Source organism: Corvus cornix, chromosome 2 (genome assembly GCF_000738735.6).
Source record: "Corvus cornix cornix isolate S_Up_H32 chromosome 2, ASM73873v5, whole genome shotgun sequence".
Taxonomy (NCBI): Eukaryota; Metazoa; Chordata; class Aves; order Passeriformes; family Corvidae; genus Corvus; species Corvus cornix.
In genome coordinates, this window is record NC_046333.1 from 15,989,195 (window position 1) to 16,006,627 (window position 17,433).

The 17,433-nt window shown below is 50.1% G+C and overlaps 1 protein-coding gene across 1 annotated transcript in view; it reads left to right on the top strand.

The window, feature by feature from the left end:
• Positions 1 to 9,843: 9,843 nt before the first annotated feature.
• MKX (mohawk homeobox) overlaps positions 9,844 to 17,433 on the top strand; it is a 49,636-nt gene continuing 42,046 nt past the window's right edge. Inside the window, 4 exon segments of the mRNA XM_039549448.1 lie at positions 9,844 to 10,170; positions 10,680 to 10,860; positions 10,862 to 10,927; positions 12,954 to 13,113. Of these exon segments, the coding sequence (XP_039405382.1) occupies positions 10,745 to 10,860; positions 10,862 to 10,927; positions 12,954 to 13,113 (342 nt within the window). The 5' untranslated portion in view covers positions 9,844 to 10,170; positions 10,680 to 10,744.

The window sequence follows — 17,433 nt, forward strand, 5'->3', positions numbered from 1 at the left end:
GAATTTTCCAGCCAGTTTTATGTATAAGTTCATGTTTATGTATTTCCCCTAGTTGCTTATGTATTAGTTCTGGAAAGTTCTCCCTTCTTTGATGCCCCATTGGTTGGTTCATATAATTCCCCCCCTTAAGTTATCCCCATTGGTTATTCCCCTGTTATCTCCTCCTCCTCAGTCGATCCCCATTGGTTGTTTCTCTTTGTTCCACCTCATATAAAATGCTGTGCTCTCCCCTTTTTCCTGTCTTTGTCCCTGGATCCTCCCGTGGCAGTAGATCAGCTGGAACCTACACAAAGACCCCTCTCTCATCCTTTGCCTCCGCCGATGCTTTTACACCACCTTTGTTTGGGGCTTGCTCCTTGCAAAGGAGCCAGCTTTCCCTGCAGGCTGCAGCTGACCCCTGCCTGCAGCAGCAGAAGCCAAGGATGTCTGCAGCTGGACGCTGTGCTGCCTCGGACAGCCCCAACAGTGTCAACCTTGTTCTTCCGAGAGATTTGTAACCTCACCTGATGCCACCACAACTCCAGAGTGGGTGGACAACCCCTCTCTGGGAGAGGCCAACCTGCCATGTGGCAGAGCACATATTCAGCCCATCACTGTGAAAGGGCCAGGGGCACCTCAGCGCAGCGCTGCAAGTACTGCACGGGCACTGCCGGCATGGGGCAGGCACAGCACCAGGATCTGCCCCGTGCCTGCTACGGCTGTCAGCCCAGTGCACATCCCACACTGGAGGAGCCCGCAGGAGCAGGCTACGGCCCTGCTTTGTGCTTGCACTTAATCCCAGCATTTACCGTGGCAGCTGAAGCAGGCAACTTATACCATTTCGCTACTTTGTGGAAAGACTGTGAGGTGACCAGCACCTGAGTCTGTTGACAGCTTTGAAGGAAGCAATTTAATTATGCAAACCTGAAACTGAATCTGTCCGTATCCCTGCGGCACATCCCCACTGATGGCAGTTGCAGTCTTTCCGTGGGCATCCTAGGGCACCTTCTGTCCCAATCCTGCAAACACTTACTGGAGGCTTAATATTACACCAATGAGGAATTCTTGCAAAGTCAATGGGAGAGCCAGTGGGATAGCCAACATTTATGTGTACATTCAAATGTGCAATTTGGGTCTGAGCACTTGGTCATATCCTTGGCCTGTGCTTAAAAAGAAAAAGAAAAAAGATGAAAACCCACAAATCACATTTAAGATAGCAGAATGATTTATTAAGAAAAAACACAGATTTTTGAAGTACTGAAAGGGTTGAAATAGTCTGAATAGAATGAAAATTGACATGAATTTTTACCACAATGCAAAAGGAACTTGAACTATTCTAATAAGAGTTTGCTTTAATGTTCGTGCATGTCTTCACATCCTGCTTTTGGCAATGGGCAGAAAAGAACTACTGAAATACTGTGAGAAAAGCTGTTCTTGTGTTATTTCTGGCCCTGTTGTAATGCATGAAATCAGGACATCTCATGAGAGAGACTGATATTCAAGATTTTCAGTCCATTTTTCAGATAAAAAAGTCTGAATATATATCTAAATTTCTGGGTTTAGTCATGACTAGATCTCAAAGCAACAAGTAAAGTATCTGTGAGGTCACAAGTCAAATAGTTACAACTCAGAAGAAAGTATAATAGTTATATTCAAGTAACTTGAGGGAAAAAAAAGCTGTGAAGCTAATATTCACTTGCCAAGCTAAGGTGGATGTCTCCTCATTCTCAAAATAACCCTTAATGCCATCGGGGAATTTCTGAAGTTTATTCATAGGGTGGACAGAGGTTATGATTAAACCTAAAGTGCTTGGAGACACGGCAACTGTCATAGGCATGGTTCTGTGCATGTGTGTGGCTCTAATCTGTCTAAAAATCATTTTTGATAAACACCTTCAGGATCCAAAGAAATGAGGGCTCTATGAACTATATGTTTTCTGGTGCCCCTGCCAACTCTGAATAAATACACCATGTGTGTAGCCAAGGTCTTGGAGAATTATTTCCTGAAAACTACTTACTTTAGAACCAGAAGGAATTAATGAAGATGTGCCAGCTATTTCCTTTGCTGGCTTGCATGCCTCAGCCTCACCAATAATAAATAGTAACAGTGTGTACATGAGTTATGCTGTTACACCTCATGTTTTGCACCCTGCAGAATCCATCTATTCTGTACACAAGCAGGAAAGCACAGACAGAGTGCGAGTTTGTTGTCTCTCCTTGGGTATCCACATTTGAGGCTGGCAGTAGCTATCAAAACCAAATTGCATTTTGAGTCTCTGGCTTTAGCCTCTGCTAAAATAGCATTTGTGTATTTTACAGCTATTTACAGAGGTTTAACCTCGGTTCTGCTAAAAAGGAGATAATACAGCTATCAGGACTGGTTAAACAGATTAATATCATTGGTCTGACTTTTTTATCTGCTTGAATAAACATATTTATTATTACTGGACAACTTTCAGAAAACTTCTAAATCATTAGAGGTTTATAAATTATCAATTATGTAAGAACTAGAGCAGCTAGGGAGATGTTTATGTATGACTGCAAGCAATGAGAAAGGAGATTTTCAAATTCAGGCCAAAAACATTAATTGCAAGCCATCTTCAGAAGAATCTTCCCGCAACCTTGTTTTACCTTCAGATTTTCTCAGGCTTCCTTTGCGGGAAACCAACTCCCCACTATGTGACTCCCAAGCAGAGCCAGAGAGAGTGGGATCCTGTGTCCCAGAGGAAGCTCTCCCCAGACAGCTCCGGGTGCCTGACTCCACAGAGTCTTTATAGAAACTGGCACTAACTTTGGGGTTTTCCTTCAGGACACAAAATCCCCTCAATCACATCTGTGTTGCCAAGGCAACACACTCCAACTCTTCCTGTCCTCTCCAGGACCCAATATCTACCAGAGGAGCTTCTAGACAGAAAATCATCGAAACCCTGACTCAACCACACGAGGTTTAACGCCATGCAAGCAGCCAAGAGGCTGAGGATAATTCAGAGGTATTTTATGCAATAACTGGAGGGCCATCAAACTGAAGCATGTTTTGACGACTACTCCCTGTTTAAAATCCTAAAAGTCAGCTTGAATCTTGCATCCTCTCTGTCTTGTGTCCGGAAAATGCCTCAGATTTGGGGTTGAAAATGAATACGCTTTGGGCTGACATGTTGGGAGCTGCTACCCCGTGCAGAGCTCTGTCAGTACAAAGGAAAGAGGAAACGTTTCTACTGGTATTATTAACATGTCAGTAGCAGTGATAGATTCCAACTGAGATCAAGCCTTCTTGTATTAGCAGTGTGCCAAAAGCAGAGTAGGAAGCAGAGAAAGGGGAGGAAGCGTTATTATTCCTGTGTTACAGCTGCAGAAGAGAAGCATGGGGATTGTGAAATCCTCGAGGTCACACAAAACCGCATGCAGCTCAAGCAGGGAAGGGAGTCAGACCCTCACAGCTGCCCCGTCCATCCCCTCAGCCCACGCGTGTCTCCCTGCCTTGCTGGGCTGGTTGACATTCCTGGGTATTTGGGGATACTCAAGACTTGGGGCTGGTGGAGTAAGTCCCTGGGGATTGGTCCTAGGCAGACACCACATGAATCACAGTGTCCTTGCACATTGCTGCGCTACCTTTACTCTTACACATGTGCACATCCTTTTCTCTTCCTGCCCAAAAAAGACAAATTTGAGCAAAAATTCATCATGGTTTGAACCATTCTGCAGATAATAATTTCAAGTTATGGATTGATCTCTGTATCTGTAATACTGAAAAATACTGGTGGCAAAATTACCTGACTTTATGCTTTCCAGTGGAGCTAGGTGGGAGAACAGGCATAAAATGTAGGGAATTCAATAGAACAGCATGGTGTGTTTATTTTTGCAGAAGTGGCTGAAGAAAAATTAGATTTATAATTATTATTGTTATCAACTGTTCAGCATTTATGCTTAACTTTTCAGAGCAGTGATTTCTGCAACGTGACCTGTACCATTAATGTTAAATCCAAGCAAATCCACATTTGTTTTCCAAACGTAGAACAGACATCACCCATCTGAGATACTACATCAAATGGAACTGAATCATTCCCTGGCCAGTACAGACACCAAAGATGTGATTTTCCTCTGAGAATATTAAGTGCAGAATTTAAAGCTCACTTAAATGAATAAAATGTATAAAACATAGCAAAATTACTGATTTTGATTATATTGATACATTACATGTAATTAAGAACATCATCTTCTTTGGGGATGTTTGAACTACTGGTGGTTTTTTTTACAGAAAAAAAGAGCTCATGTATGTATTTAAGGCTTGAGTCTCTGGCTTTGTATTCCTTGGGGTTAAAGCAAAAAGCTCTAACTGAGAGGTGATGGTATAGACTGGAGCCACACATACAGCTTGGCTCCACAGAGGGCACAGAACTGAAGAAACCAGGCAGGCCACCAGTGCCATCAGTGGAGTCTCCAATGGGGCGCACACAGACCCCACCTGGCTCCTAAGCACAAAATGGAGAACAGCTCACACACATAAATGAAGCTTAATAACCAAGAGGCCTGATCTCAGGACAATGACTCTGTTCCAGGCCAAACTGCAGAACTTCTCCTGCTGATCACGTTTCCTCCTAATTAACACTGCATTGCACACCATTTCCGTACCCAGGGAAACATCTGGCCCCTCTCTGGAGCCCTTTCGCTCTTGTGGCTGGTCACAGAGCCCCAGCTGAGCCTCAGCTTATGGGATGCTGGGAAAACACGTCTCCTGCAAACACCATGGCCCTCCTCCTCCTCCCCTGTGCCCACTGCACACAGCAGCTGATGCACAGCAGAGGCCTTATGGAAGGAGTTTTGTTTTACATGGCCCAAGGGGATGGAAACCTAAAAAATGCAATAAAAAATGGAGGTGCGGCAGAGAAGTGAGAAAAAATAAAGACCTTGAGCACAAGTTGGGAGATTGTTTTTCTGGCTCTTTGGGGATGTGTTTACATGGAAGTAGAAATAACTGAGATCCTTGGTTGGAGACCTTGTTTTGGTTTTGTTTATTAATTCTTAAGACAAAGCACATATGTAGAACAGAACTGGATCTTCCACCCTTCTAGATAAAGCAACAGCTTTTCTGTTGGGGGCTTCCAGGTTTGCAGTTTGTCTGGGGCTTTTGCTGCCACCAACCCCAGTTTGAGGGCATTATCAGGGAGGCCACCCATAGGATCCCGTGCTTCTTAAAAGAAACAGGGGCCAGCTGCAGCTTCTGAAGAGGCACCTGCCCCCTCCTCGTGTTTGCAGGCTCGGCTCCCTGACTTCAGAGTGGTCTCAGCCCCACCACACCTGACAGCCATGACTAAAACCATGTTTACAGCTTCATGGTTAACCTCTTCCTGCAGCTGAAGCACCCTGGCCACTTCCCCTTACAATATTATATGTTGTAGCACAAGTCCTCTCTACAACCCAGCCCATGCCCTCAACCTACTCTTTCCCAAACACAAATAGCATGCAAAACTTCCTGATTTGTGGAAGGCAAGAACTGGACCTTCACACAAGGTCATCTCCTACATTTGTGCAGGGCTTGTTTTCTGGCTTTCTCATCGGGTGACGTCTGGTCCACCTTTCTGCAGCATTCAGCAGCCTGGAGACAGCAGACCAGCTCCCTTGGTGGACACACTTCCCAGGTATGCATGGTAAGGAAATACCTGAGTTGTGCTGAGTGCTACACTGGAGTTACAGTCTATAATTTTATCTCAGTCCAGTCTCATTTTACTTGGAATTGAAGCCAGGGTTTGATTAATGGTCACATCAGCCAGGTTTCAGAACATCCTCTTGACAACCTCCTCATTTCATCTTTGTGCTGTTGTTGCCCTCCTTGCTCACAGAAGTCCCCACAGTCTCTGGATCTGCAGTTTGACAATATTACCTGCTGGAGCACCAGCACCAAGGCTGCTTTAGGGATGGTCACAGATGACATTGATGTGTTTTCTTCCTGCATACATCATTCCAACACACCTTATTGCCAAATATTTGGTTCCACCAAACCAATTATCCATAAAGTAAATAAATAAGAACATATTTTGTCTTCCAAGTGCTCCTTCACTCCGGTTGAGAAACCTTCCAAAGCTCGTTTCTTCACAAGTCTTTGCATGCAAAAAGACCTGTAATCAGGTGGCAACTTCAGAACCTATCTTTGCTTTCTAGTGACCCAACATAATTGTCTCCCCTCGCAGATGTTGTATGCCCAGAATGATGACCTCGCTGATCCCAAGGATGGAGCACTGAGCCCCCGCTTGCTCCTTATAAGACAGTGGCTATTGGCACTGGTCCAGCAAAATCTTCAAAGGAGACAGTTCTTCCTTTCTTAGGACTCTACTTAACAAAACTCCATACTACAAGATTTAACTTCATCCCTACATTATCTCATCCCAGGGATCTGGGGGCTGCCAGACTGAGCATGAAGAGCCCATTCTAAAGCTACTCTGCCATCTCTGGCTCCTCACAGAAGCAGACCAAACCCCTTTTAGCCACATGGTTAAAAGCAGGTTCATCCTTGTCTATATGTGCCTCAGGACTTTGCTCAGCAGTGATCCAGCTGCTGTGAGGGATGACAACAGGTCTCTGCAGCTGTTTTCCCTGTGAGTGTGGCTGTTTTGTAGTTTGGATAACACCCAATTTGGCATAATCCTAAACAATTTCTCACCTACACGACTTCAGGCCTTTCAACATACATGGCCATAGTTATTTAGCCACCCAGCCTGCCATAGCACAGAGCGTGCCAGGGACGTGAAGAAATGCTTTGAATTTCAAACATATATGTTTACTGTGAAGGAATCTGTGGCTGGAGGGAGGAGCTGTGAGAACGCAACACCAAGGAAATGTTTGATGATAGCACATAAAAAATAGCCAGAACAATGGACAAAAGCAACATTTTGCTGGAAGTGGACACCAGAAACAAGGATTGTATTTAGGAGCATAGATGGGACCCTACTGAACTGGTTTGGGATTTTCACCCACTCATGGCTGGAGAAGGGGGGAACAGACACAACAGTGCTCACAGCCAGCCCCAGTGGTGCCGTCTGAGCTCTCTGGCATGGCTGCCCACCCCAGGCAGTAGGGCTGGGGCTGCAGCCTCTCCAAGGCCTGGAGCAGGGCTGGCACTGAGGAGCTCCGTCACTTGCAGCCTCCGGAGCAAATTCTCCTCTCAGCTTGACAGCACAGTTGATTTTTTCCTGGCTCCTCCAGTGAGACACATTAGGACCCAAAGCACCACTTTTAGGCTCTTTCTGCACGATATCCCTTGGAATTGTGCCTTGCTGCCACTTTTTGGCATGCCAACCTGGCCTACCAGCTGTCTGGAGCTGGCACACAAGCATGGGCCAATAGAGGGGTGTTGCAAAGAATGGCAAGGAGCTGCTTGCAGCTCCAGCCTGGCAGGTGCCTGAAGTCCCGCTGTGCCCCGGGCCCCTGTCCCACTGTGGGATGCAGGGGAGCCACAGTGCTCCCATCAGCCAGAGCTGCATCCTCAGGGGAGCCGGCTGCAGGCTGCGGTATGCAGCCAGCAACTATTGACTTCTTTTTCCGTGCATGGCCGGGTAAGTAACCTTAATTAAAAACATGAAGCCCACAGTTTGTATCACATTCACGATGTTAAACAAGCTCTGGAAATAGAAACACTGTTTTCATTTAAGCTTTTCAACTGTGATCTATGTAATGAAATATGGAGGGGGCGGGCGTGTGTGAGATTTACATGTGATGATTTGGGAGATCTCACTGCTTTAGAGGCTTGTGAGGCGCCGCAGTGCCAACTGCTCCTGCCACTGCCTCACCGCGTTTGGCAATGCCTGCCCCACACAGACTTTTGCTTTTTCCAGAACTGCTTTCCAAATGGTGACTTCTGCCCTCAGCTTCTGCTGCTGTGATTTATTCTGGGTGTGGGTGTGGGATCTGCCAGGCCCTCAGCAACCTGCTGCCCTGGCTGCCCATGCCCTGCCCAGCTCTGGACAGGCAGGCAGGGGAGCAGTGCACATTTCCACTGCTCCTGGGGACCATGCACGCCCTTGAGGACAGCCACATACCCTGCAAGTGCAGCGATCCTCCAAGCCCAGGCCCAAACAGGTAATGATCAGAGCTGCATGTTTTGCAGGAAACTCCTAATCATCAGTAGACCTAGGGAAGGATTATTTTTGCCTTCCCAGATCCTCCTGAGCCACCACACAGGGAATGAGCATCCATTCCACCACAGTGGACAGGCAAGAGGGGAGGCTCTTCCAAGCACTTGCTCAGTACTCTGCCAGTGCACGGATTTCCGCTGCTCCAGAGGCTGCCTCAGCCTGCAGGGCCTACAGAAACCTGCCATGCCCCATCTGCACCTCCCCTGAGGCTCTGGGGACCAGAACCTGTGCTGGCCTACTAGAGGGGATCACCCCTGCCTTGCCAGAGGGGTTGGGAGCGGGGAGTGGGATGACAACAGAGCAAACAATTGTCTAAGACTGCAAAGGACGGAGATGACCTTCCTGCAGGAGCTTGGTTTTGGTCAAACCTGTCACTTTCTAAGATTCCTTTTGCTGTGATATAATTATAGCAATACTTCCCAGGTCCTAAACAGTTCATCTGGGCATGGTAATGATCAGAGCTGCATGTTGTGCAGGAAGCTCCTAATCAGCATGTTAGCACAGCCTAACAGGAGGCATTTGTCCCACTCTGCTCCCTTATGCCCCCTTCCCCCAGCTGGTTCTTGAATGCTCTGGCCATGGCACGTCCTGAGGGGCAGCCTTACCAGGGCTTTGCCCAAAAGTCCGTGAAAGTACAGGATGCACAGCCTGCACAGAAGCACTCCCGTGGTTATTTACTTTTTTCTACCCTCTGTTTTCTCGGCAGGGGACTGGCAGCAAGATGTTCATGTCTTTTCCTCCCGCTCTGGGGACAGTAGTTTTTCTCCCTGGGCAATGGGGCGTCTTCGGTGCATTGCCCTTCCCCAACCGCTCCCCTGCTTCCCGTCAGCAAATGCAGAAATTACATTCAGATCGGTGAATCCCGATACCAAGGTGCTCCTCTTCCAGGAACCCTTTCCCCAATGCGTGTGGCTGTGTGACATCGCGGAGAGAGGCCGTGACGCCAGGCACCCGTGACAGCGGGGTGCGGGGATGGGGGTGAGCCCCAGGAAGGACACCACGGTGGCTGAGCCCTGGGGGGCGGCGGGGGCGGTCCTCGGGCCGCAGCAGGAACCTGCCCCCTCCGTCCCCACCGCTCCAGCGCCAAGCCAGTGGAGAACCGCGTACCCCTCCGCGGTGGCCTCTGCAGCCGGGGAAGACGGGAGGGCACGAGGCCAAGATGATGGTAGGGGGCGGGGGGATACAAGTGGTAGCGGAATGCAGACTCAGGTCCTTTGGGGTCACGCTTGCCGGGACAAGGACGGGGACAGAGCGGTGCCATGGATAGCGTGGAGTCGCGGGTGGTGCCTGCACGAGGGATCCGCGCCGCGCACGTCCCGCCGGGCCCGCAGGCGCAGACGGCTGCTCCCGTTCACCCGCGGCGGTCAAATAACGTCTGAATTACATCCTTGTAAATATTGACTGTGGCCATCTTCTTCGTTTCTGCGCACAGAAAACCAAAATTTTAAGCCCGGCGGGGCCGGGCTGCTGCGCCGCAGGGCTGCGTGGGGTGCGGGGCGTGTGGAGCGGCGGGGCCGGGGGAACAGGGGCACACCTGTGGGAGCGGGCCGGGGACGCCCGCAGACATCGCCGGCAACTGAGCATCGTATCTCCGTGGGAGCGCGCCGAGGATGCAAAAAGCAGCGGGCTGTCTCCCGCTTGGACTGGGGGCTAATTTATAACCCTTGGGCGGGGGGGAGAGGGGGACGCACGACACACAAGAGAAGACGGAGAAGCGTGGTGGGAGATGGTTCCTGGTTTGGCATCATTAAACGCCGGTGTTAATGAGTGGCACGGGGCTGCGGCTGCGCCCCGCGTCCCCGACGGGAGTCTCTCCCGCGGTCAGCGTGACACCAGCCGGTGTCCTCAGCCGCCTTCCCCGGGGGACTCCCCCATACAGACGGTGAACTGCCCAGCCGTGCACTGCCGTACCCTCAGATGCCCCTGGCCGGACTCCTACCGCCTCTCCACGCACCGCCCCTCGACGCCGCTCTGCCCAGGCGGGGCCCGTGCCCTGGCTGGGGCTCCTGGGGTCCCCTCGCCGGCGGTGTCTCCCCCCAGGGATGGGGAGCGGCAGTCCCGACAGCGTGAGTGGCTACGCAGCGGCTGTGCCTCCGGGCGCCAGCTCTGCGCATTTGGTGGTCGTTAAAAACAATTTGCTTCCCTCCCCGTTTGGGGAGGGGGAAGGGGAAAATCATTCCGGGGGAGGGGAGGGGAGGGAAAGGGAAGGGAAAAGGGGGGGGGGGGGGGGGTGGAAGAGTGAGAGAGAGAGCAAGCGAGGCAGAAACACCAAACCCGACAGAAAACCCGCGCTCCGAACTATTGCGACACGGAGCGAGGAGCGTGGCGAAGGCTGGCGGCGAGGTGCGAGTGGGAGCGGGCCGGGCCGTGGGAGCGGGCCGGGCCGAGGAAGCGGACCGGGGTTGGGTGGGGGGGCCGTGAGAGCGGGCCGGGCCGTGGGAGGAGCGGGCTGCCTCCCCCCCGTGGGTGGGCAGGCGGCGCCCGGTGCCTCCGCGCTGCCCCCCCCGCCGGTCGCGCCGGGCGGGTCTCGGCGGTTCGGCGCGGCTGCCCGGTGACCGCTGCCGCCTCCCCGCAGCGCACAGCGAGCCCCCGCACCTCGGAGCCCGCGGCCAGCACGACGGCGGCCCCCAGCCCCCCACCATGAACACCATCGTCTTCAGCAAGCTCAGCGGCCAGGTGCTTTTCGAGGAGGACGCCAAGGAGCGGGAGCGGAGCAGCCGGTCCTACGTGGGGGTGGTGGAGGGCCCCACACCACGCCGAGGTGCTGCTCCCCGACAGCCCGTCCATCAAGGAGAGCCTCAGCCTGCGCAACCGGCGGACGGGGTATGCGTGCGCTCGTCTCCGCGCCGCGCACCGGCTTCGGGGTCGGCCCTGCCTGCGCTGCCGGCGCTACCGGCCGCCGCGTCGCCGATCTGGGGTTGCAAGATGGGTTTCTAGCTGGGTCCTTCCCCGCACCCCCGGGTCCATATTCTCTGGGATTCTCATTCCGCATCTACGGTGGGAAATTCCGGCAATAGGTGATGCAGGGGCGTCCGATTGGAATGTGCCAGACAGAGCGCTCCTGTCCTGCTGCGCTTGACTTCCCCCTCTGCCTCCAAACAAAAACAAGCCGGGAATACCGGGGCTCCACCGGCTTGTTCGGGAGCTTCATGCAATTAAAGTCTCCAAAACGGAGGCGCCAGGCGGGACGTGTGAGACCTCGGGGACGGGGCGGCGGCGCGGCCGATCCCCCGCCGGGGCTGAGGCGGGCGGGCAGTGCGCGGCCCCGGCACTTGTTCCGCCGTCCCCGCGGGTTCGCAGCGCGCCGAGCGAGCGGGCGGGAAGGAGCGGTGTTGTCAGTGCGTTCCCAGGGATGGGATTTAGAACGGACTAGCGCGATGTCAGTCAGGGGCTGGATAACGTGATGTTAAGATCGGGTTCGCTAAAACGGCAGCTGAGGCTAAGCCGCCCGAAGCTGGTTTTTTTTTGGAGGGGGGACTTTTTTTTGGTTTGTTGGTTTTTGGGGGTTAGGTTTGTTTTTTTTTATGCTGGAACAGGTGAAATAGAAGGTGATGAAAGGACGTGCGAGCTCCGGCGTGTTGTCAGCCGTAGCTCGGAGGGTTGAACGGGCGAGCGCTGACCAGACATTTCGGGTCAGTGTTACAAAGTAAAGATCGAGGAGTACAGTCAGGCGGCTGCGAAACCGACAAGTCCGGGGGAGCTGCTTGTACTGACGAATTTCCACCCTAGCGATTGCATCAGCTCGCAGTTTTACCGGCGGTGCTGGCCGAGACGACGCAGGTGTGTGTCACCGAGATGTTACTGCCGGCGATCGCGGAGCGGGGCTGCAGCGGGAGCCCCGGGGCGGCAGCGGCGCGGCCGCTCGGCCCAGCCCAGCCCGGCGCGGCCCCGGGCGCCCCCTGCCGCCGCCACCGGCACCCAGCGCCGCCCGCAGCCTCCTCCGCGCAGCGCCGCCGCCGGCCCCAGCCCGCCGCCGGCCTTTTCTTAGGATTCCCCCGATTTTGTTCACTCACTTTTTATTGTAGGCCTTTATTTACAAAGGGACACCTTTTTTTTTTTTCTTAACGTGACCCGGGTTTCGTTCCCCCGGCATCCGCTGTTTCCCTCGGCAGGCGCGGGGCTTTGCGCGCTGCCTCGCATCGCTGCTGGCGGCGTTGGGAGCGGCACGCCGGCTCCTCCAGGAGCACCGCTCGCCACCGGCTCCGAGGAGCGAAATGGTCCAGGAGCTGCTAGGTGACGCGGGTATCTCTTGAGTATCGACGGGAAATAAATCCGGGATGGGGAATCAGGCTGGGCTGGCCCCGGGGCAGCGCGCACCACTGCTGCGGGATGCGGGGCCGGCCGAGCGAGGTGCGGCCTGGCCGCGCTGGAAAGCTCCTCTGTAAACAGACTGGCCACACGCCTGTCAGGTGCCGAGCACCGAAAACATCGGGACACTCGCACCGGCGAAGCCCTGGCCCCGCTGAAAGACTCGTGGGGCCGCCGCGCGGGTCCGCAGCATTATCGCGGCCATTCACCAGCTCTGGGTCCGCTCGCCCAGACCCTCCACGGGGAGTTCGGGGAGCTGGTGGCATCACCTTCTCTTGAGCAGTCGTCTGCGCCGAGGGTTGCGGCTGTGGAAAGTCCCTGAACGTCCCCCGCGAGGACGGGGCTCGGCTCCTCCGGGCAGGGCGCACCCCGGAGCTGCGGCACCCCCGAGCTGGGTCCCCCCTCGAACAGGGCGCATCTACCGCACCCGCGCAGGGGAGCCCGGGGCCAGGCGGGGGGAGCGGGCAGGGCCCGGGGCCGGGCGCGGGGAGCAGGCGGGTGTCCCGCCGCTCCGGTCCTCAGCGCCCCTTCTCCGCGGCAGGGCGCGGCAGAGCGGCGGGAAGGTGCGGCACAAGCGACAGGCGCTGCAGGACATGGCGCGGCCGCTCAAGCAGTGGCTCTACAAGCACCGCGACAACCCATACCCCACCAAGACCGAGAAGATTCTGCTGGCCCTCGGCTCCCAGATGACCCTGGTGCAGGTAAGGAGGGGAACCCCTTACCCGCACCTCCAAACGCCGCTCTGAGACGTTTCATGGACGGGAGGGATGGGGACAACATCCGCCAAAGCTCCTCTGTGAGCTGAGCAAGGGACAGTGCTGGGTGTTGGGGAGCATCCGTGCAGCCAGCCAGACGAAGGGTCCTGTGCACATCCTTCTTCCACTCTCCCCTGGGCTCCCCCACCCCAGCAGGACTGTCTCCCTCAAACAAGAATTACTGCATCTGAGCTATTGTGGGTGGAGAAGTGCTACAGACAATCAGCAAAAAGTGTGTGCTTGCCCTCTTAGGAATAGATGCCCTCATCCTTTCATCTCATTAATAAATACAATGAAAGCATTTTTGCTTAGTCTTTAAAAATTCTCAAGTAAAAAAAGTCAGTCATAGGAGATTTCAGCACGGAATAGGAATTGTTGAGGAAATTGCAGGGAGCTACTCTTTCCTTTCAAAAAGGGGCTAGGATGGAAACTGTTCTACTATTCTGATAGTAATTGTCATCACCTGTTGCACAGATATCAGCATTACCATACACACTGTGTGCAGTGGCTCAGCTCACGGTGGATGTGCTTCACAGTCTTGCAGGAATTACTGTAATGTAATTAGACATGGGGAGTAATTGTTTTGCTCTCAGGTAATACTCCCCTGAAGTGACTGGCAATTGTCTTGCCATAAGAGGCATAAAGTTTGCTGCAAATGTTTATAAATCTCACTTCTTTGTTCTCTTTGCCATCTGGCACTCTACTGAAATATGTGGTTCAATGCTATCAGTTGCCGAGTGATGCTATCTCAGGTCTGGATGCTGCAAAGATTTATGCATTGTGAATAATCTAATTTCCTTACTGCAAGCTACTGGTAGGTGTGTAAAATGAAACCCATGTGTTTGCAGGTTGGGTCCTCATCACTCTGCCTAACACATTATGTGTCACTTTGCAAAGGACACAAAGAGATCAAAGTAAACTAAAGTATTAGAAAAAAGCAGGTGGTAATTCAACTTTATTATTTTGAGTGCTCCTTCAAAAAAACCTGTGCTATGAACTTCAATTCTAGTAATGGCAAAATGGGAAATTTTTACACTTCAGTACCTCACTATGAACATATTGCACTAGGAAAAACACTATAGCTTTGACAAAAATAATATTAATGTCTCAGAAAATGCCAGTTATAACTGGAAGATATAGTTAAAAAAACTTCTCTTGCTTTAAAAAATATAGTAGAAGGGTTTAACTATGATTAAATAAACACTGTCCCGTCAATGGCACAATTCAGTAGGAGTACTTTATTGGACTATGGCTCTTAGAATATCCCTGTATTTTTACATGATATTTAAAATATATATCCAGAATGTGTGTTGGGACACTTTCACATTAACAACATCTTGAGGAGTTCTGCTATTCTTTTAAAAATGCATTAGAATGAACAGAGAAGGGAAAAAATCTGGTGGGTTTTTGCAGAATTTCTCTTGTGGCAGCTTTGATAAATCCTGATAGGGATAAGATGTATTAGCCTTTATAAAAGCATCAAGTGAGCCATGGCCACTACTCCACAGAGTTTTATGATCTATGTAAGGTGTAGAATAAAATTAAGAAGAATCAGGAAGGGCTGCCTTTAGCTCTGTTAGACCCCTGTGACTCTAGTGGGTTTATGCTGAACCTGAATTTGACCAGTTCTGTTTCTATGAACTGTAATATTTGAAAGAACTGTGCAAACAGGCACATCTATCTTCATTTACAGAAGCACAACATCAAAGAGAAATCCCAGTTGTTTTTTCCATCATTTGTGTGCAATGCTCTTTTAATCCAGGAATACGATAGCATCTGTAGGAGATGTAAATACATATCTCTGGCACCAGCACTAATTCCTGAGTCTCAAAGAGCTAAACAACACACACCCCACACCTACTTTTTGGATGCTCAAAAAAGAACAAGATTGTAATCCAGTTCAAAATTTTTGTTCTCTAAGAGTGAGAGAGAGCATGCCAGGGTGTGATCTCAGTCACGCTGGGTACATCTGACATAGCTTTCCTGAAGGCTGTGCTCTTTCAGACAAGTGGTATAACCAAGAACAGGTTTGGGACTGGGCTTTGGTGTCTGTTGGAAAGCTTTACTTCTGTCCCAGGAGGGGCACTTAGCAAAAGCATCAACCAGGGTTGCCTATAAATTGTTTTTCTAATCTAGTAATATTGTTAGACATTGTTGGAGAACCAGGAACCAGTGTATGATGTTTCCTCTGGGTTAAATGCCTTCACGTTTGCTGACCTGTCTCATATTTACCACACTTTTTACATTTCTCAGTGCTGTCCCGTGGTGTTTGCTCCCACAGATTTCCACTCCTGTGGAGGCTGTTGTCTGCTGACAGCTGCTACCTCTTCCCAGCATCCCTCATGTGCTGACACCTTGTCATCACAAGCCCTAGGAAAGGCAAAAGATACTGTTGAATATCCGTTTGAGTTTCTGACAAAATGCCATTTAGGGAATGAATAGTTGGGGGTTTTTTTTGTTTTTCACCTGACTGATGACCTTGGCAAAGGTCTTCAGCAGCTGCCAGGAAGATGATGTTGGTCACAGTAATACTGATAATACAGATGTAACTCTTCTCCCTATGCTTTTCTTTCATCTAATGAAACTTATTCCAATATGTACCATCTATCCAAAGGAGCTTTTTCGGGACCATGGTGTAGATAAAGCCAATTCTTCTGTGAGACAAAGAGGTGAACATCCAGCTCTGTTTTTTACTTTTGTTATTGGGACAAACTAATAACATGCAGATACTAATAATTGTTGTTATTAGTATCTGCATGTCAAATCTTCCACAACTTTATTTTTGTTAGTTTTGCTATCACCCAGTTGACTGATTTTAAATTAATTTGTTCTACTTCAGTAATACTTCAGCCTACCCCCCTGTTCTTCGGTGCAGTGGGACAGCAAGGGGACTGTTCCAGATGCATGTCTGACTGCAGTGCTCAGTCAAAGAAAAGTCAAGACTCTTCCAAGGATTTTGCAGGAATCATAAATCATCTTGTTTTTTGAGTAGTAGGAGCAAAACCTGGGGCAAATTCTGGGCTGACTTACTCCTATGCAGGCCAACAAGGTCTTTGGGAGTCCTCAAGGCAAATGTTATTGCAGATTTCAGTCCAACAGTCCAAAGTTTTCTACTTCCACAACTGCCAAAGCAGGAAACCAAAAAAGCAGTATAGTTTGAAAAGGCATTTTATATTTTACTCCAATTAGATTTCAATTCAGAATCCAATAATTTGTCCTATTAATATGCTACATTTTCATTTGTATTATTACCACAGTGCTTGATTTATTTTATTTTAAATTTTTGTTTAGATGTTCTTGTGAAATAAAAAAGAAAAATGGCTGTATATTCCTTCCAGAAAGAAATATGAATGGGTATATTGTTGAAAAGAAGGTTTTTTCAATACAAGAATTAATATATCAGTCATGTGCTGCTATGGATTTAATAGTATTCAGATTTATAAAGGCATATCTGGATTACGGGAGGAGGAGAATTACTTGATGTCTGTTCCCTTTCTGAAAGTTTGGCCACTCTTAACCACTGAAGCAGAACAAATTGCAATAAAATTGAAGATGTGTCTTCAGAAGTAAAGCCAGAGGGTCAATATTTTCATGATGTTGATATAAGTACCTGATGCTCTTAGGGAACGACTGAACTGCTGTAAAAAAATGAATGCTGGAAAGCACATCTATTATCGTTCCCCTTGGGTTTTGTCTTTTTACTTCTCAAAGAACTACAGGATTGTTACTTTACAAGAATAGTGAGTTTCATCATGTGTTTTTTCAAGATTCTTAGATCTTGGGAGGTTTATGTGACAAAGATTTTCCCACTGGCTTTTATCTAAATCATTTATTGGGTTTTTTTAAAATTATTTTTGGAGATCAGAGTAGCTCAGCTTGGGACTGTGGGAAAGGTTGGATGTTTTTGGCAGCTTTGGTTGTTTCTTTTTGTAATGGTTTAGGTAAGTGGTGCAAACTGGCACTCTTTGTGAGTGGGACCTACAGCAGTAGGCAGGTTTTTAAAGACCACATGGATAGACAATGTAACATTTGGGGCTGGTTGAAATGGGTGGTAAAACTGTTGTTGTCTTTGAAGGAGACAGGTGGTGGCTGGAGGTCAGGGTGAGCGTGCTGACTGGTGCAGCCTGTGGCCGTGCAGCCTGTTCCAGTCCACACACCTGGAGGTTGTCCAAGACTGAGGAGTGAGAGAGGTGTTGAATCTCATGATGTCTTAGAAATCAGGATTTTCCAGCAACATGCACCAGTGCCCAAGAGCAGGAAAGCACC